At 37.6% G+C, this 21,221-nt stretch overlaps 2 protein-coding genes and 1 long non-coding RNA gene across 3 annotated transcripts in view; 2 read left to right on the forward strand and 1 right to left on the reverse strand.

Moving 5' to 3' along the window:
* The first annotated feature begins 3,195 nt into the window (after positions 1–3,195).
* LOC307137727 lies at positions 3,196–4,554 on the forward strand. The gene is made up of 5 exons (XR_013817946.1): positions 3,196–3,259; positions 3,470–3,498; positions 3,693–3,721; positions 3,915–3,942; positions 4,421–4,554. It is a non-coding gene; the product is annotated as an uncharacterized lncRNA (long non-coding RNA).
* On the reverse strand, positions 4,370–15,788 carry nsrp1 (nuclear speckle splicing regulatory protein 1). Its single transcript, XM_079835558.1, has 7 exons — positions 15,569–15,788; positions 14,603–14,690; positions 14,463–14,519; positions 14,232–14,360; positions 13,544–13,751; positions 9,934–10,036; positions 4,370–8,546 (listed from the first exon to the last, which is right to left on the reverse strand). Exons 1-7 carry the CDS (start codon positions 15,610–15,612, stop codon positions 7,424–7,426), a joined length of 1,752 nt encoding a protein of 583 aa, XP_079691684.1. The 5' UTR covers positions 15,613–15,788; the 3' UTR covers positions 4,370–7,423.
* Positions 15,789–18,189: 2,401 nt separating this feature from the next.
* The window catches only part of ssh2b (slingshot protein phosphatase 2b), a 41,579-nt gene continuing 38,547 nt past the window's right edge, over positions 18,190–21,221 (forward strand). The window contains exon 1 of the mRNA XM_079835550.1: positions 18,190–18,380. Coding sequence (XP_079691676.1) covers positions 18,318–18,380 — 63 coding nt within the window. The 5' untranslated portion in view covers positions 18,190–18,317. The remainder of the gene's footprint in view (positions 18,381–21,221) is intronic.

The following is a 21,221-nucleotide window of genomic DNA, read 5'->3' on the forward strand; positions in this document are numbered from 1 at the left end:
GACTTGACAGAGTGCCTGACTCTTGCATTGTCAATACAAGATCTTGAGCAACACCTCTTGATGGAAATAACATCACAGCATTTATTTTTATAAACTGTATTTAGTGCTATAATGATGTCCTTATTCTATTTAAAGGTCCCGTTTTGCCAGTTTTTTTTGAAGCTTTGATTGTGTTTACAGTGTGCAATATAACATGAGTTCATGTTTCGCGTGTAAAAAAACAGTATTTTTCCACACAATTTACTTATCTGTATACCGCTGTTTTCACTGTCCTAAAAACGGCTTGATGATTTCCCTGTTCTATGAAGTCCCTCCTTCAGAAATACGTAATGAGTTCTGATTGTGCCAGCGGTTCCCGTGTTGTGATTCGACAGCAGCGTAGCGCACGTTGCCCGGAAAGGTCACGCCTCTTACCATAACGGGGAGATGCATGCGCTCAAAGTACAGCGTCCCTGAAGGCCAAACAAAGGTGATTTGACTCCGGGATGAAAATAACAGCGTCTCGACCATGGTCTCGATGACATGGCGACAAACACTCTACGAACGCAACACTTCCTCTTCTCCACGTGGGAGAGCAACAAGACCACGCCCCCTTTTTTGCATATTCTTTTGGGCGGAGGTTAGTCGACAAACTGTTCTATTGACGTCATTAAAGCAGGGAGTACAGGGATGTAGTCCAAACCGGCTGTTCGCTGTAGGCTTTGAAAGGGAACTTCTGTTAAATAAAATATCTCGCTTGGCGTTGAACTGTGAGCGTTTATCATTTTACAGGTATTATTTATGCTCTAACAGCAACATCACACACTAACTAAAGTTTGAAAAATGGGATCACGAAGAACAGGACCTTTAAGGGTTATAATAGAGTTTTGTCAAGTTCTGCCTCTCCCAGACCCTGCTGACTCGCATGAGATATACTTTAATTCATCCACATGACATTAAAAAAAAAAAATATATATATATATATATATATATACGTCTCCTATTTCTTAATGATTTTGTCTCCACTCCTCATGCCATTTCAAGATGGAACAGGTTGGAAAATATTTTGTGGAAGAAGGTTTGAACTCTTCCTAACAAGCATCTATTGGTAAATAAGGTCAAAGAGATTTATTTTAAACTTATTCATCTGTATTATCCTGATAACCTTTATTGGGTCAAATTTTTAAATTGAGAATTGTAGCCTACTTTCTGTGATTCACAACCAGAAACTCTCTTTTGCGTCTTTTTTTGGCATTGTGATCATTCAGAAAACTCAGGCAAGATATTTGCCAGTTCATTGTAACTTTCATATAGCCTATAAAGACTTTGAGATTTATTTTAAGGATGTCTTGTTTGTGTTTTTCACTTTTGAGAAGCAATATGAAAATGTTTATTTTCTTTTGTCACTTAATTATTTTGCTTGCAAAATTTTTTATCCACAAATGTAAGACTATAAAAGTTATCCCCCATTTTTCTCACTTTCAAAAAGATATTAAGATTTATATTAAATATTTAGCCACCTCCTGTAACAAAAAAGCTACCAAAAACACTGATTGTATGCTCACTAGAACCAGGAAGTACGACCATATTAGCCCAGTTCTGTCAACACTGCACTGGCTGCCTATTAAACATCGCATACATTTTAAAATCTTGCTTATTACTTACAAAGCACTAAATGGTTTAGCTCCCCAATACTTGAGCGAGCTCTTAACATATTATACTCCATCACGTCTACTGCGGTCTCAAAATTCTGGCCGGTAATAATACAGAGAATATCCAAATCAACTGCAGGCGGTCGATCGTTTTCCTATTTAGCACCTAAACTCTGGAACAGTCTTCCTAACATTGTACGGGAAGCAGGCACACTCTGTCAGTTTAAATCTAGACTAAAAACACATCTCTTTACTATGGCATACACATAAAACACTTTTTCAATGAAATGATTGTTAGGCTGCATTAACTAGGTCAGCCGGAACCGGGAACACTTCCCATAACACCTGATGTACTCGTTACATCATCAGAAGAATGGCATCTACACTAATGATAGTCTCTCTGTTTTATCCCGAGGTTTACTGCAGTCAGCCGGATCCAGGCCGTATCCAGATCAGATGGAGGACCTGCGCCCAGACATGACCAACGCAGGACCCTGAAGTGTCTGCAGAGACCGTGATTAGACTCCCCCTGAAATTGCATCGTCGACACGGCATCCTCAATAAACCCGTCTCCGGCGTGATGACTCCGATTGTTCGAATATTACAATTTAATAATACTTAAATCGATATGTCATCCTCAATAAACCCCTCTCCGGCTTGCTGCCTCCGATCCTTCGAATATTCCAATCTATTATGACCTCTGACCTGTAAAGTTGCCAGAATAATAATCATACGCTGCTTGTTAATTGGCCAGAGGAGAACTGGCACCCCGACTGAGCCTGGTTTCTCCCAAGGTTTATTTTTCTCCATTAGGTCACCTGATGGGGTTTTAGGTTTCCTTGCCACTGTTGCCTCTGGCTTGGCATGCTCAGTTGGGGACACTACATTTTTCAACTAAATATCGAAATAAATCTAATTATTAAACTAAATTAACCATATCAACTAAATTACTGATCTAATTACTGATCTAAACCCCACACTGTCACTCTATGATAATTGAAATTAACTGATGACATCACCGTTTTCTCCAGAATGGCTAGACGGCTGAATAAAATTATGTTGCATTATTTTCCTGTTTAACACTGTGAAGCTGCTTTGAAACAATCTGCATTGTTAAAAGCACTATATAAATAAAGTTGACTTGACTTGACTCACACTATTTTTTGTGAGGAGGATTGTTATATGTAAGTGTTCTATATAATCTTTATTTCATCTTTATTTATTTATTTATTTATTTATTATCCTTTTCTGGATTCAAATGTTATGAACCCCTGGCTTTTCCTTTTGGCTTATGGTTTACTCACTTTTGAGTTACGTAAGCAATTAATAATAGTTTTTAAAAAAACTGTCACTCACAAAACACAACCATTCAATCCATTACAAATGGACAAAATCAACTCCCATCTCACGAAAATATGATTTGAGGGTTATAAACTAATCCAGTAGATGGCAGAAATGAGCAGATCGCGCGGAGTGTTCAAAACCAGAAGAACAGAAAGAACTACGTCATCAAGCGACTCGTGTATATAAACCACGAGGCGCACGCGTGCTAGGTCTCTCTGTTCCGAAGTGGCAAAGCAAGGACATGTATTGAGCCGAGTTTCGATAAAATATACGGCTAATCTATGGTAAGACAAAATGGGCCCAGTTTCCCCTATTTTACAAAAATGGTGTTCTTCTATAGTGTATGTTGTGATGAAATCTAAACTGAAAATAGCTGGAATTACCGTCAGATGGTTCAGTGGTGATGATCGGTTTTCTGAGCACACTAGTAAATGTGGAAGAAGTACTTCCCACATGTATGAGCTGCTCCTTAACGATGTTTCTGTTTTTTCCAGGTATTTTACGAGGGCTTCACAATTGGATGGTGAGTTCTGCAGTAATGCTGTTATTTAAATACCGCCCGAGTTCATAACTATGATGAAACCTAAACTGATTAAAGCTGGAATTACCGTCAGATTGATCAGTGGTGATAATCGGTTTTCTGAGCACACTAAATGTGGACTAAGTACTTTCCTACATTGTATGAGCGGCTCCTTAACGATGTTTCTGTCTTTTCAGGTTTTTTACGAGAGCATCACAAATTCATGGTGAGTTCTGCAGTAATGGTGATATTTAAATACCGCCCGAGTTCATAACTATGATGAAACCTAAACTGATTATAGCTGGAATTACCGTCAGATGGTTCAGTGGTGATTATCGGTTTTCTGAGCACACTAAAATGTAGACGAAGTACTTCCCACATGTATGTTCTGCTATTAACGATATTTTTTTTCTTTTCAGATCTCTTTCAGAGGTTCACAAATTTATGGTGAGTTCTGTTGAAATGCTGTTAACTTATTGTAATGCTGCTTTCACGTGCTATCGGAATTATCGTAATTTTGATACCCAACTTCCCAGAGATGGGCGTGTCAAACTTTAAACATGGTGGCCGGGAGAACTACTGTTTCCTCAAACTGCCTGTTGGTTAATAAGATTTTCCCAATAAATGGGCAAGAATAAACCTGGTGTCCACCATGATTCCTGTTCATTCCGACAACAAAGCACCTGGACCAACAAGCTCGTAATCAGGACTTCTAAAGTGGGAATTAGGAAATTTCCTATAGCATGTGAAGGCGGCATAAATCCTCATTATACCCGATTATGATGAAACCTAAACTGATTATAGCTGGAATTACCGTCAGATTGATCAGTGGTGATAAACGGTTTTCTGACTCGAAACAATTATTTTTTTTGTTGTGAAATTTGGCCTGCAAATTGTTTTAATCTATTTTCTCTTTGCCCACCAGATTTAAAACGAAGGCGATTGAGACTACTTCAGCTTTGGACTTTTCTTCTGTGAATACCTTGTGTCCTATGAGTTTAATATTTGTAGGTATTGTAACGTGAAGAATCTCAACCCAATAAAAGTTATTTATTCACATATTTTGTGTTTTCTACATTGTTTCTGTGAGGGGAAACCACTGCCTACAATGCAAATGTAACACAGAATCATGACCTGTGCATGTTGTTCACTGGGAACATAAGGGTGAAGTGGCTAATTGCCCATGCCCATTTCTGTGGCTTAAACTTAAAGTCCTCATGAAATGTACCCTATTTACTAAGCACACATTACAGGTCTTACACTGTAAAAAAATGTAAGGCCTCTCCAATTCAATTTTCTAGTGAGAGATCACCTCTAAATTTTTCAATTGGCCTAATTGAATTTCTGTGACTCGAATTTTATCCATTGTGGCAACAGTCTGTTAATATGGGCTCAAATATGTTGAGCCAATGGAAAATAGTAATTTACTAACACAAAAAAATGTCAGGCCTCTCCAATTTAAATTTATAGTGACTGATCACATCTAAATTTTACAATTTGGCCAACTAAAATTGATGTGATCGGTCACTAGAATTTTTAATTGGAGAAATGTTTTACAGTGAAATGTTGATGTTGGTCCAATTAAATATTTTAAATTGTAGTAACAATTGTTTATATCCCACTGTCCCAAAAGACAAATGACTAAATATATTAAGCAAAATGAACACAGACAACAGGGTTAACATTTTATTACATTACTTTATTAAAACGTCAATTCCAACACAGGATATTTGGTGAAAATACCTTATTTTCAATAAGGAAAAACTCTGAATATTCAAGAAGTCTTCTGCATAACAGGATGTCTTAATGTGGTGAAGAAAACACTGCACTGCATATAGGGTAAAAACCTGCAAATAAAAACTAACATTAATGGCAAAGTTTCCCTGCATCACATCTGGCAAATGAAAAAACAGAAGTTCTTATAATGAGGATGAGACGAATGAATGGACGAATAAGAAAATCACGAGCTTTACGTGTTTGATAACTTAAGCCCTGTAAGAGGCCGACGCCAAACGAAATGACCGTGTTCAACGGTCGCATGCCGCATTTATCACACAAATGACTTAATTTACTTATTACCTATTATTTTAGACATATAAGACATGAGGAAAATACAAATATTGGCTACCATTAGACAATTAACGTTATGTGGTAAACCGTAAACGAGAGAACACTCATGAAACCAATGAATACATGAACTCGTGATTCTACAAAATGTCTTTTAAATTTCATTCCAGGTCATTAAGTAAAACTCTGGAGAATAATGTCCGTGCTCAATACTCACCAACGTCTTGTGACGATGAATATCTCTATTCTCTTGGGTATGTTTGTTTCGGTCTTCAGTTCAGCACCGGCTGGTTTGGCTCTGCAGTCCGGTCGTGCTCCTGCTCCCCACATTTGAAATCTCCACATGAACGGTTATCCATCAGCGCATGTGTATTCAGTTTTTCGGATGTAGGACTTGGTCATCCAACATGGATTTTTCACTTCGACTTCATAGATTGACTGAGCACAATTAAATATGTTCGGTGAATATAAAATTTTAATTTTGAGTGAAGACCTTATGCTATGATTAGTACAATGCATCTTTTTGCATGGGGATAATTATTTGGAAGTCATTTATTGGGCCAATATGTAAAGATCAATTTTCACAAAAATTTCCCCACCATTTTTTTTACAGTGTAGGGTGAACAATTAATCCGTGCAAGTTAATAAACCCAATGTTTGTTGCAGTAATCTTTAATCAATCTGAAATGTTACTTCCAGTGTAGACTGTCCTTTTCCCATGATTGAGGTGACTGAGGGTCTGTCCTGATGGTGTGTGATGTTTCGCAAAAACACTTGATTTCAGAAATTGTCGTGTGTTTGGATTTTGGAGGCATCACATCACACACCTCTAACTCGACAGGAATGCAGTAACAGGGATTGCTCATTTAGCCTGGCTTCCAGAGATGAAATATGGATTTGGCTTTCATTTTATTTTTACATTTCCTCTTACTGAAACCTTTAAGAATCAAGATGAATATGGTCTGTACTATTGTCTGTCTCTCTCACTGAAAGAAAAGCACATGTTATCAGTATGTTTTGGAAAACTTTCTCTGGTTTGGACCAGAGCTCAACCAACTCCAACCTTGGAGAGACTGTTTATCTGAGAATGTGAGCAGTATTCGGTGTTACAGATCAGTATTGGAATTGGACTACGGGCATCCTAAGAGACGGGTGGACTTGTTGTTCTGGGCAAGCTGGCGCCTGTCAGCGTCAACAGGTGATATATGGACACGTGAATCTGATTAACTGTCCATTTTCTCTGAGCCAATCACATGGCAGAATAATACACATGGCAGTAATGAGGTGGTTAGACCTTGAAAACAGATGAACTCGTGGTCTTCATTTTTCACTATTGGTCCTGGGTCCTAATCTGTTACCCCAACACCGCAATGTACTAAAAACTGAAACGTTTTTCCTTTGCGTTTATCATGAACCGATGACAATGTTGTCTCATCTATCCCTGTTCACACAGACCATGAAAAAAAAGCTGTATTATGCATGCCAGGCCAGTAGTTAGCGAGGTCACTTTGTAAAAAAGAAAGACTGGGTTTATAGACGGAACAAGTAAAAAATGTTTGCCTTCTCAGGCCCCCCAAATATAACGTGTAAATGAACGGCCAAAACGCAACAATGTTGTGTAAACAGCCCCTAAAAAGCTTTGCTACAATTAGTACTATTTGGGTTTATTTTATTAACACCAATGGACAATTGTACATTAAAGTGAAATTTACAACAAAACACCCAATAAACATTCTCTGTTCATAAACACTAAAGTATTGTTTTTTTTTTCAATTATTTGCCTTTACCAAACCAATATTTCCTGTTTCAAAGAGGGAAACGCAATGTCCGTAAAAGTGCGACATAATGGTCAATCCTTTCGCTAGTCGTCATCTTTTTCAATGTAGGGCTTCACAGCAAAACGAGCAATTTGCCGGGCCAAGTATCTCTCTCTCGCTGAACTTACAGTCTGGTCACTGCTGCGTTTTGCAAATTTACTAGGTTCCTGTTTTGCATCACTTTTATCTTCAGTTTCCATAACCTTTTCTTCTTTAGCATTGTCAATTTTCCCCACGCTAATTTTATCTTCATCCCCTATTTTACTGTCCATTTTCTGGCTTTCTCCATCCGACTGATCTTGCTCTCCTTTGCGGTCCAGTTCTTGGTCCTTCGGGCTATTGTCTCGATCTTGCTCTCCTTTGCGGTCCAGTTCTTGGTCCTTGGGGCTGTTGTCTCGATCTTGCTCTCCTTTGCGGTCCAGTTCTTGGTCCTTCGGGCTGTTGTCTCGATCTTGCTCTCCTTTGCGGTCCAGTTCTCTGTCCTTTGGACTGTTGTCTCGATCTTGCTCGGCTTTGCGGTCCAGTTCTCGGTCCTTAGGGCTGTTGTCTCTTCTGTCTCGATCTTGCTCTGCTTTGCGGTCCAGTTCTCGGTCCTTAGGGCTGTTGTCTCTTCTGTCTCGATCTTGCTCTGCTTTGCGGTCCAGTTCTCGGTACTTAGGGCTGTTGTCTCTTCGGTCTCGATCTTGCTCTCCTTTGCGTTCCCGTTCTCTGTATTTTGGGCTGCTGTTTCTTCTGTCCCTTTTACTATATCTGTCATCTTTGTCTCTGTCCCTCCTGTCTCGGCCTCTGTCCTCTTCTCTGTCCCTGTCTCGTTCCCTCTCTCTTCTGCGGTCCCTGTCCTCCTTTCTATGACCGTGCTTGTCCTCCCTTCCTCTGTCTCTTGTCCTCTCTTTTTCCTTTGCTCTATCCCTGTCTCTATCTTTGTGACTCCTCTCTCTAACCTCTTTCCTCTCCCGGTCTTGCTCATCACCACTGTCTGAGCGAGGGGATTTTTGTCTGTAGTTTCGTTTTGAGTGGTTGCCGCTTGTGATGGTTTTATTGAACGTTGCTCCTTTATCGCTCTGGTCCTCATCACTGTGGGATTCAGCCTCACTCTCTCTTCGTTTCAGTGTGGACTCCGGAGTCGGCGGCCTTTCTGCTGCTGCAGAGCCTGTAGCTTTGTCCTCTCTAAAACATGTTCAAGTTGATGATTAATAATTTTATTAGAGATTTAAGAGCTACACAAACTTTCAAATGGTCTCTGCAATTTAAAATGGGACAAGTAACAAAGAATAAAAGAGCAGTTCAGTAAAAGGGATAGTTCCCCCCAAAAATTGTCATTACTTAAAGCCTGGAACACACCAAGCCGACGGGCAGTTTTCGTGCATCGGCCAACTAAGTTTTCTCTGTGTGTTCCGCATGGTCGGCTATTTTTCAGCCGATTCGACATGTTGAATGTTGACACGTCTGCGCTTGTCGGGCCATCTGATAATTCGGATGTTTATATCCCTGTAGCTCTTCCGGTTTCCCGCTTTGAATAACGAAAACAGACTACTGCCACCAGCTGGTACGGAAAGCTATTTACTCTTACGCAGGCGCAGACCGGACGTGCTACTTGGCCGGCAGATGTCGAGCGTCTGCTTGGTGTGTCAGGGCAACTTTGGACCCACACGCTGCTGACGTGAGCCAACTCCGCAGTCTGCTTTCAACGCCACTAGTTGGTTGGCGTCGGTTTGGTGTGTTCCTTGCTTAAGTTGTTCCAAACCTGTATGGATTTCTTTCTTCTGCTGAACACAAAAGAATGTATTTTGAAGAAAGTCGGTGAGCAAACAGTTGATGGATATGATTGACTTCTATAGTTTTTTTTTCCATATTATGGAAGTCAATGTTTGGTTACCCATATTCTTCAAAATATCTTCTTTTGTGTTCAGCAGAAGAAAGAAATCCATACAGGTTTGGAACAACTTGAGGGTGAGTAAATTATGATTATGATTTTAATTTTTAGGTGAACTATCCATTTAACCTTTTCAGATATATGATGCGGTTTGAACTGATCTCTTTATGTCTCATACTGCATGAATTTAAATGAAATATACGTGTCACCCACATAAAGAAAAGAACCAAAATTACAGTCAGGTTCTGCTGTATAAGAAAATCCAAATGCTTTTTTTATTAAATAAGATATAAACACATATTTACAACATATTTCTTTTGGACAAAAAATGTTAACTTTTATGAAGGCATATTTTAAATTTACTTTAATATTAAGAATATTGCATGTATTGCAAGGGTTTGTAAAAGTATGAGCATAACTGTACCAAAAGACCATTTACAATGTTAACCTGGGGTGTGCAATTGTGTTTTTTAGCACTTCATGTTTGAAGTCCCTGCTTGTTTTGCACTAATTTATGATAAACATATCCCCTTTTTTTGTATTGTAAGAGCAGGTGCAGCCATTTTTAACTCTTTTTCTTTTTAAATAATTTCATTTGTTATTTTAGCAGTCAAAAACAGTGCTTGATAGTTATTATTATCACATATTATCACATTGCAAGATAAGATGGATATGTCTCACCTCGGAGCACTACGATCAGGAATTGCCTCTTCTCCGACTGTCTGATTGAGAAGATGTCTATAAAATCCACTGAGATCCCTCTGCTTCTTGACATCCAGTGCAGCTGAAAATAAAAAAGAACACTTAAATATTAGGGGTGTGAACCTACACTGGTCTCACGGTTCGATTCGATTACGATTATAATGCCATCGATGCGGTTCAATTTGATATCACGATGCATCACAATGCATTGACCAGGGCTCGACATTAACGCTTGTCTGGGACAAGTGGATTTTTTTGAAGGGGCAAGTGAAAAAGAATTGTACTTGCCCGACGGACAAGTATCCTGAGTAAAACGTCAAAACAAAAAATAAATAGGCAATCACCAAAGTGCAATAATGATTCTGCATTCAGTTAGTGTAAGTGGAGATCGATAGTGGATAATAATATAAAACGAACTGACATTAACAAGGTTGTCCTGTTGAGGCTCGCGCAGCCTCTCAAGGAGAAAATCGAAAACAAATGAGCGCCGCTCATACAATGAAACTCAGTTAACATACACGGTTAAAATTGTGTAGTTTTTATATTTAAAACATATGATACTATTAAGCAACCTCACTCTAACAAGAGTGTTGTTTTCCTGAATACCATCACGACTGAAAATGACGCTGATTTCATACGCCAGTTCCATAAACAATTAATTAACATTAAGTCACTTACATTTTAGATGCAATATGGACTGTTTTTGTTCGATTTCAGCAGCGAAAATAGTTCCAAACAAATATCACAGCAGAACCGTAACGCATGTCACAGCAACATCGTGTTACTGAACGATTTAGCGTTTGAATGAATCGACTCAATGACTCACTCATTAAGACGGCCAAATTCTGCCACCTACTGGTGGTTTAGTTTCATCTTTCCAACATTTCTTATTTGTATACACAAGTTAACGCGCCAAATCGTGGGCGGCGCCATTACTCTACACAAATGCATTTCATTTCCGCCGGAAGTGGTTTGCGCAGCGTCTGCCGGTGTAAACACAGCGAACACAAAATTGGAACTATTAACGGTTTGGATTCATATGAAATTTGCAGTTCACAAATGGATGGGTTCAGGAGCTGCAGATCATGAAGCCTATGTAACGTTAACCTTTTACCTTGAAGCATTCTGCACCGTTCTGTGTTCTCAGGTTGCACTACTTGCAAATAAACACTGAAAAATATCTGATTGTGTGACACTTCTTGCTTTTGCACATCATACGGTTATTGCGATTGTGTGACACTTCTTGCTTTTGCACATCATACGGTTATTGCGATTGTGTGACACTTCTTGCTTTTGCACATTATACTGATTTAAGTATATTTATTGTGAAGATTGTGGGTATGGATGCAACAGACACTTATGGCTGTATTTAATGCACATTTATTTCAGCACAACGCTAGGGCTCATGTTTGTCAGAGCACAACATACAGACACAATCTTATAGAGGAATGTCATGTCTTCGTCCTTGCTTGGCAACACCATGTGAATCGTTACTTTATCTGACAAAATAGTGTACTTGTTACGGACGGTTCCAATCACCCTTTCCACGTGAATTCGGAGGTGGGCATTTTTTCTTGTGCTCCCCACATCTCTTGCATCCAGCTGACAGCGTCCTTTTGTGAAAGCAGGGATCTTTACCTCGGCACACATAAGTCCCACACACTGTCCTTTATGTCAAAGCCGCGATCAGCCAACACCATATCCCCAGGTAACAGTTTGTCTTACAGCCGCGATCCAAGCGAGCCGACGACTCTTTGTTACCTCGGATACTTGGTCTCCGTGGTTGCGTCTCCAAGCAGGAAAGCGGTGGAAAGTTAATCCATTTTCGACCTTTTTCCCATGGCGATTATGTGATCTAGTGTTACACCCCACAATGCAGCAACGGTTTACCATGGTTTCCAATAATAACGCCAAATTAAGACACACGACTGGGAGGGAGCACGTCTACTACCGCACACGTCGTTCCCGAGCCACTTTTCTTCATGTTGTAATTGTTTAACGTTATATCCTCTATGTAACTGCGATATCAGTGCTTTGTCGGCACAACGGATCCAGCTAGCGAAACAAACCCAGCCCGCCAGAACGGAAGTGGATTGCATCGATGGGAGGAGTTTACGATGTTGAGCGGAAACGGCTCAAAAACTTGTGTATATTCAAAAATATTTAAAATAATCTCATAACATTATTTAATGCAGTTGTAAATTTTCAGTGTAAATGATTTAATTTGATTGGTAACAGCCTATAGTGTCTTATTCTAATTTAATTTATAAATCAAATTTAAGAATATAAAAGGAAAGCTTAAGTATAGCCTATATTTAATAAGATTATGGAAAAATGGCCTTTATAAAAAGGTAAAAATATCACAAATATGCATATTTAAATATGTCAAGCTTATTGAACACTGGTGAGAATATTACTTCCGAATAGATTATATTTACAAAAAAATTCCGGACAAGCAAATTTTTTACTCGGACAAGTGAATGACAGATTTACTTGTCCAAAGGACAAGCGCGTGAACAGGCTTAATGTCGAGCCCTGATTGACGATGCACTGCATCCTCATGTATACAATTTTGTCAGTCAGTTATATGAACTGAACCTTTAATTTTACCTGCTCAAAGAAAACACGCTTCTTGAATGTATCAAACAAAACTCAAGTCTGGGCACGGAAGACAACAGGAGCATTTAGAACAAATACACAAAATACTAAAAGCCACTTCAGGAGGTGGTCTGGCCGCATTACAGTGAAAACTAAAGTCTGAATGCATCTGGTTGTTGAAACCACATATGTAAATTTTACTCCTCGCAACAATGCTAAAAAAAAATGTATGTGTGAGTGCGTGTTAAGGGCTATATGACATGTTATTATAGCCCAGTATGACAGCGCTACTGAAGCACACATTGCAGCAGACGAGCAGCTGAGTATCTCTTCATTAAGCTAACACACAAATTACTGAAAGTAAAGTCGTAGGTGCTCAACATACAATCATTTTCATTAAAAGTGAAGTAACCGAATTACCTTACCAGTGCTATTGCAGCACTCTCTCCTATTGCGGTCTTTGATTTTGAAATTAGCTGATGATTAATAAAATGCAGCTCATATCTGTTGTTTTCGGTGGCGTGAACTCCAATAAATCTGCATATAGTGCGGGAATTGTAGATTGGATTTATATCCGTTTTGCGGAGATACATTTATGTGCCCAGGTGTAAATGAAAATGTTTTGATAAATCAGAGAGCTTTGATTTAAACACAGCGTGTGTGTTCTCCAGGTCGGTCTTACCAGGTTGTTCTTAAAAGCCGAAATGTGCCCAGATGTCGTCTTTTAAAGTTGTTGGAGCATTTTAATTACTCTCACTCGCGTCTCGCCTCCCTCTGCCATTGTATGTTACCGCGACACAGCACGTACGTGACAAATGACGTCAGAAAATAATCAGTATATTATAATCGGTTATGGTCTATTACTGAACCGATACCGAATTGTCCTCGTCTGCATCGCAATGCATCGAAGAAACGATTAATTTCGACACCCGTATTAAATATGTCAATTTTAATACTCATAAGAACACTGCATTATACTTCAAGAACTCACCTTCTAACTCTGCTTCCCTCTTCTCTCTCTCCAACTCTTCCTGTCTTTCTTTAAGCTTCTGGCGATAAGCTGAGGTGACAAAAGCCTCTTTATCAGCAAACATCTCGCCCTCTGCTTCTCTTTCCTTCTGAATTTTCCTCTCATCACGGCGTTCTTGTTCCTTCTTCCTCTCCTCCACTGCACGGAGCAGCTGGTTAATATACTTGGGCTGAAAATGATGAAGTGAACAATTAGCTATTGAACATGCTACTTCAAAAAATTATTGCAAAGCATAATACTGTAGTACAACAGCTATACAGACTTACATTGGTTTAAAGTACAGGTCCAGCCACACCAAAAACCATAACTAGAACAATAAATACAGTTTTTAATAATCATTCTATTTTATGAGAATAGGGAAGTCCACACTACGACTATGAGAAATAATATTGCTAGAATCACTTTCAGAACCATTTTTTTTCTCCAGCCAATGAATGTTAAAAACATTGACAGCCAATCAGAAAACATCCTGCTTTATAGAGCTTGAGCATTTAAAAGCAGCAGATGACAAAACTGTAACCCATGCTTATAATAAACAATATCGTGGATGCTAATATAGTTATAGTTATCATTCTTGGTGTGAATTGGCCTTAAGAATGTCTTTTGAATGAACAAAGCAACTTTTTTGTAATACGGTTTTAAAATATACCTTTCTATCTGTGCCACCTAGCAATTTTTTATTGCTTTCCAGTCTCTCTTTCTGGATATCATCATACACGCTGTCATATTCATAGACGGTGCTGTTCTCTTCAAGTGCCTTTTGCATCTCAAGACGGGTCTGAAGTGGGATATATAACAAAAGAGCTGTTTTCAACACCACCTCATAATAACCATAACCTCATAATTATGCAACTGTTGTTGGGATGTCTTCCATGCTCACCTGCTTCATCATCTTCTTTTTGGCTGCCTCCTTCTTCAAGCTCTCCCCGACAGAGGTCTGCAATATAAGAGATTGTGTTTTATTACAGTGCACTGAGAAAGTGTAGAGAAAGTGATATTCAAATTCATAGAAGATGTCACCTCATCATCAGAATCATCTCCAAACACAGAGGGGCGGGCGAGAAGGGCAGATTTTGATGCATTTTTCTGGGACAAAATGAGCCCATACCTTTAATGCACATACGACAACATGAATATGACTTAGTATAATACATTGTATGGGTCAAAATTATCGATTTTTCTTTTATGGCAAAAATCATAAGAATATTAAGTACAGATCATGTAAAGATATTTACAAGATATTCCGTAAATTTCCTACCGTAAATATAACACAAAAAAATGTGTAGTAGTAATGTGTTGCTAAGGATTTAATTTGACCAAATATTGTCCTATCCTAACAAGCTTATTTATTCAGCTTTCAGAGGATGTATAAATCTCAATTTAACAAAAATTGACCCTTATGGCTGATTTTGTTGTCCATGGTCAGATATATAAACATTGTATGTGGGGAAAACATACTCAAACCAGCCTAAGCTGGTTGGCTGTCAATCTCCCAGGCTGGACATAGTTGGTTTTAGAGGGGTTTTGACCAAACCAGTTTTTAACCAGGCTGAGAGACCAGCTATGTGCAGTTTAAACCAGCAAAAACCAAATAACCAGCGTATGCTGGTTTTAGCTGGGAGTTTTTTCATCAGTGGTAACGTAGCCAAGCAAAGCACTCCCAATTTCATATAAGGAAAGTTAACAACAAAAAAGGCAATAATATTACACAGAGCGAATTAGATTTGAGTAAAATGCAACATGTAAATACAATGTATTTATAATGTGGCTAATATTATTGGATTCACGTGTGTTTTGGGGATAGCAGCATTAGCTCAGTGGCTCGGACTATTTTGATTAGCTTATTTTTATCAAGATACTCTTTAACACTATGCACACACAACCATCATGACATGTCCATCATTATAAACAATAATTTATAAATATATATTTACATGTATTATGTAAGTGGACAAAATAGTTTTAAGTTAGCATTAAGGCACTTACTGTTTACCAGAGGTCGCCATCTTGCTTCCAAAACTATCTGGCATACAGCAGATTCGATAACTTAAGATCAATACGACGTTAAGGCAACAACACAGAATCGAAATGTAATTAATCGCAATTATTTAAACAAAACAGCGATTAATTAAAGTACCATCTTTATGATTACAAATTAGTCATACTGATTACGTTTGCGTTGTTATGAAAGTACCGTATATGAATCGAACGATATTGCTTGTTTTTACAAATCAACTTGACCTATTTCTTTTGGGAGTGTCCATAAAACGTTTCACCAAAATATATGTAATCGCTATTATATAGTTGTACATTTATTAAGTTTAATAATTTTAGTAACTGAATTTCAAAGTAGGCCTAATACAAGGCACCAGATAGTGAAAATGTGAAATGGTAGAATCCAATTCTACCGATGGTGCTATCAGCAGAAATTTGTTTTACAATTTCCCTATATGCTAAAACTCTCAATGAAAGGAAAATGAAACTGAATTTAATTTTAAAGAACGGGTTAGACTTTAAAATTGAGGCATTTAGAGGAAATAATTTAGTAAGATTTGTTGCATATTGAAACAGCCTACATTTAATGCATGTTCAATTTTTATTGTAGGCCATGTGCTAAACAAGGAGCAATATTGCTGAAAGGAAACTGTTCAAGTAGATACAGAACAGGATGCCACTAGATGGTGACAATCTCTTTAATAAATCCCTAAATCACCAAGCACCACACCCTGGCACGTTGCTGTCATTCTATTGTAAAAGCACACATTTTATTCCTATAGCAAACAGACAGTAGGCTACTATGTGTATAAGTACTGTAAATATTTGAACATTATAGGTGTTGTTAATGTTTTTCACTTTATGTAAGAAGACCATGTAGGCCTACTGTAATATGTCATATAGCTCTATTGTAAAAGTTGGTCCACTTTTTGTATAGTTTGTAATTGGGTACGCCTACAGCAGTTCTTTATTTCTATTATGTGTATTGTTATAGACCCATTATATGATTTTTGTCCATTTAAAAATAAGAGTTTAGTTTCTGTAATGTTTACAGAATTTAGTTTCTGTAATGTTTCTGTAATTGAATTCATTTAATTCGCATAATACTTTAAAGCATTAAAATCTAGTACATGGAAAAATACCCATGTACTATAGATTTTAATGTTTTAAAGTATTATGCGAATTAAATGAATTTAAATGATTAAATATGTTGAATATGCATATTCTTTGTATTGTATCTCAGCATTAACCCAAACTCTGTTACACCTGCTGTAATCCTAATCTAATTTTCTCTGTTCTCTGTTAATGCCAATCAGAGAGATTTGGGTAAATGTTGAATTTGGTTGAATTGTCAGAGGTAAGAGCAAAATAAGGTATGAGGAAGTTTCCACTAACAATTGAAGCTGTGTGTGTCAAATGCTTTGGGTGGCTTGACACTTGTCATGAAGCAACAACAACAAAAAAACTGTACAATCTATTCATCTTTGAGACTATCACATGGCCTACAAAGAACTGAGTTGCACTTGCTTTGGCATGTGTGAAGCGACTGTAAAAAAAAGTGAAGCAGCATTGTGGGAGTGGAGGTTACGAGCAAAAGAAAAGAATAGTCACAGCTTTTCTGTAAACCCATTTCCTGTCTACACATCATCTGTGAAAACAGAGATACTGGTCTCTCTCTCTCTCGCTCTCTCTCTCTCTCTCTCTCTCTCTCTCTCTCTCTCTCTCTCTGTGTGTATTGTTGGGTGTTTATGCATTACTTAGTAATGAATTATTGTAATTTAATTACTTTACCCCTGAAATAGTAAAGTAAGGGATTAATTTACTGTAATTTTCTGTAATGACAGGCACTTCTGATGTAATTTCATTACTGTATAGATTATAGAACAATTCTATAGCTATAAAACAATAGTGGATTTAACATCAAAATGTAACATCTAATGTTAAAATGTTTGTAATGTAACCATCTCCATTTAAAGACTTTGGTCAGTTCAAGAATAATTTAATGCAATTTTATATTATTCATTTAAAAGCACTAAAAGAGCAGTTTCATGTCGGTCCTTGTATTTTTCAAATGGTCAAGGTTGATATGGGATTTAGAAAGTAATTTGTAATAAATGCAATACTTTTTAGAGAGTAATTAGTACAGTAATATAATTACACTGTTGGAGATGTAATTAGTGGCTAATGAATGACTTTTTTAGAGTAACCCAAAAAATTAATTAATGTATTAAGTCATTACAGATAAATAACCAAGCCATGGTTGGTAGCTTTTTTTTGTTTGTTTTTTGTATAGAATGGAAATCAATGGTTACCAACATTCTTCACAATATATCATTTTACGTTCCACAGGAGAGAGTACACTAAATGATGACATTTACATTTTTGTGTGGACGATCCTCGCATGTTTTCTTTAAATTTGCTTTAAATGCATTTCATAGCAATTTATATAAATGTGGTATTTTTGAGGTAGACTAAATTATTAAGAGAACCCCACTCTGGACCTTTTGAAAATGCTGTTTAACACATTATTTCACATGCTTGTTCAGTTTACAGTTAACCATGGCTTGAGGCCACTGAATCTTGACAGCTGGCGGTTCCGGCGCATGCGCAGAACAGTCGCAGAGAGGAAGCGCGATAGAGAGCAGTAGCAACGGACGAGCTGCGGCTGATCTCCCCTGACACAATTATGTCTGTCTCGCCACCGCCGGTTTCTCTCGGGTATCCGTTCACCGGAGCCTGAATGGCGTTGGTAACTGTGCAGCGGTCGCCTACTCCAAGCGCAACATCCAGCCCGTGCGTTTCGGTGAGTGACTCGCATCTTTTTATCCGACACCTTCCACCGCCTCGGTAGTTTTGGGTTCATTTCCGCTGTTTCCTAAGGTCCGTTTGTCCTCAGACGCTATAGAAACACGCATGCGTGAAATATAGACTCGGAATTACATTGTTGTCCATATGGCTCATCAAATATCTATCGAGCGTGCGATATGGCTGTGTATCTCAGTCGTTGAGATTTTCTGCTAACGTTAAATCTACCGGTTGTTTGCAGTGGCATGTCACAGACAGGAAGTGTTTGATAATTGCTCAAATGACTCAAAGCTTCTTTTTGACAATTTATCAAATAGTTATATTCATATGCAAATGTCACTATGACGATGTGATAGGTCTTCAAACGAAAGTCGTCTTGGAACCAGGAAGTAAACACAGCTGCCCCCTTAAAAACTGAGCCAGTCATAGTGAACAGACTGTCTTTTGGGTAGTGAAAAGGTGGGATTATAAATGTCTATAACTAGACTGAATAGCAAGAGGCAGCACTTTTTGTAATTCTTTACATATTATGTAAAAAAAAAAAGAGAAAAAAGACCCCAATTTTTGTTGATCTCCTTGTCAGGGACCCCCTCACCATATAGGCAGCTATAAATTTCTGTATAAAAACACATTTATACTACCAAAGCAAAATATAGCATGTCTTCTAACCATTATTAGATGTATTAACCTGAAGAGAAATGTTTCATTTCAAATTCAGATTTATTTGCGTATCTCTTTTCAAAATAAATATGATTTCAAGGAGAAATATAGAAATATTTCCTTAGAGAAATATACAACACATATACACGCTATTCCTGAACATACATTTTGTAAGCAAGAATGGTTTATACATTTGTTTTTCAATTATATGCATATTTTGGTAACACTTTATTTTACAGTGTCATTGTTACTATGTTACATGTACTTACCATAGTAATAACAGTAAATTATGCAAAATTACATGCAACTAACCCTCAACCAAACCCTAATCCTACCCTAACCCTATAGTAAGTACATGTTGTTAATTTATATTATGCAATACTTAAATATATAAATGCACTGTAACAATGACACCTTAAAATAAAGTTTAACCAATATTTTTTATATTTCTTAAATATTAATTAAATGCAAGGCCTGTCAATAAAATACAATTATTGTGACAAATCATAATTTACACCAGTCTTTAGACAGCAGAATGAATATTATAAAAATATTACACGCAATACAATTGTTACAAGAAAAAGTTTTTTTTTGTGTGTCTCGAATTTTCCTAACTCCACCTGCGGGTCCTTAGACTCCTGTTTGAAATCACTTCTCCTAGAGAAATGTGAATTTGTACGTAAAGATAAAGGCCAATAACTATGATGAAGCAATTAGGTTTTGCCACTACAGAGTCATATGATATTTCGCTGTTGTCTATTTAGAGGCTGAAAAGTGGTGCTGGTAAAATCGGGGTCAGTATGACAGAATTTAAAGGTTTGGTTCCAGGTGGGGTTGATTCAGGTTCTAGGAAACAATATCTACTTTCACTATCATCATCTTGAGCAGTGCACTTAAAGGGATACTCCCCCAACTCGAGGGTGAGTAAATGATGACAGAAATTTCATTTTTGGGTGAACTATCCCTTTAACCCTACGTCAAAGAGACTTCCAACAATCTCTTAAAGGCAATTTTGTTGTCTTTCTAAGGTCTTGTATCGTGACGTCGGCGAGAAATCTCATGTGAGAGTGCCTTGTGAGACTCCTAGGAGTTTGATTTCTATGGTGCACCAATACATGTAACAAATCGGGTCTTAGTTTGCCTTACTATGCTTTAACTTTACACTCATGGGAACTATGCATATGACTATAAACTATTTGAACATATGCATTGGATAGTCAAATATTTTGGAGGTCTAGGCTAGATTACCAGTCATTTGCTGCGTAGAACCAAATGATTCAAACACAGATTTCATGGGTGAAACATTTCCATAATGCAAAACACTGTGCTTTCATTTGGGTTCATGCAAAATCATGGCCATCTTGGGTAATGTCTGTCTGCCATGAGTAACATGAGATAAATTGGTTCTCTGATAGCCCCGTCTTTTTTTGGTGCATTCAATGCATTTCTGAACATGGCAAATCTCAGGCTTATTGATACAATGCATTCCAAATTAGACAAACTACTGAAACGGCTCTGTTACATTAAGAACAACAATGTTCTGTTCTGTTCTGTTGTTTTTGCAATAGAATTATTATTATTGTCTCACAACTGGTCTGGTGGAAGTTTCAGTGTTTACTGAGCTGTGTTTTGCAAGTTTCTAAGTATCCTGTCAGCCTTTATCATACTCGGTCTTAATATGATATTTGCGCCTCAGCCTCAATTTGTCTGTCTATGTGGAATAAAGATGCCACTGCGAACTGTTCATTTTAAAATCTTTTAGGCTTTAAACTCCAAACTCTTCTTAATGTTCATATACATTTAGCATGAAATCCAATCTCTTCGGTTGATCATCTGCTCTGAATATAATAGCGTGGGCTTATGCAATGATCTAATCCGTTAGACCCAAATAAACAGTGCAGCATTTGAAAGGGCTAATAAGCTGTGTATGAATGGATAGAATTTATTTATTGATCACTGGCAAGAAAACTGCATGAATTCTTAGACAGATTAATAATAGGTGTACAGAAGAAGACAATACTCAAAGTAAATGTGGTAATCAATGCACATGTTTAAGTTATGGGTGATTTTTCAGTTTATGATGTCCAATTAATAGATAGCAAATGCAAGATGTCAGCCTCAGCAGTACTTTGTGCACAAAATAATCAGTGTATTCAAAAATAAAATTATTATTATGATT

Source organism: Gobio gobio (genome assembly GCF_949357685.1).
Source record: "Gobio gobio genome assembly, chromosome: 14".
NCBI classification, from domain to species: Eukaryota; Metazoa; Chordata; class Actinopteri; order Cypriniformes; family Gobionidae; genus Gobio; species Gobio gobio.

Coding starts and splice junctions, on each gene's coding strand:
- nsrp1 (XM_079835558.1), bottom strand. CDS start 15,612: ATGCCAGATAGTTTTGGAAGCAAGATGGCGACCTCTGGTAAACA. Junction 14,361..14,462: donor AAAAGAAGATGATGAAGCAG/GTGAGCATGGAA, acceptor ATCCCACTTCAG/ACCCGTCTTGAGATGCAAAA. Junction 8,547..9,933: donor CCTGATCGTAGTGCTCCGAG/GTGAGACATATC, acceptor AACATGTTTTAG/AGAGGACAAAGCTACAGGCT.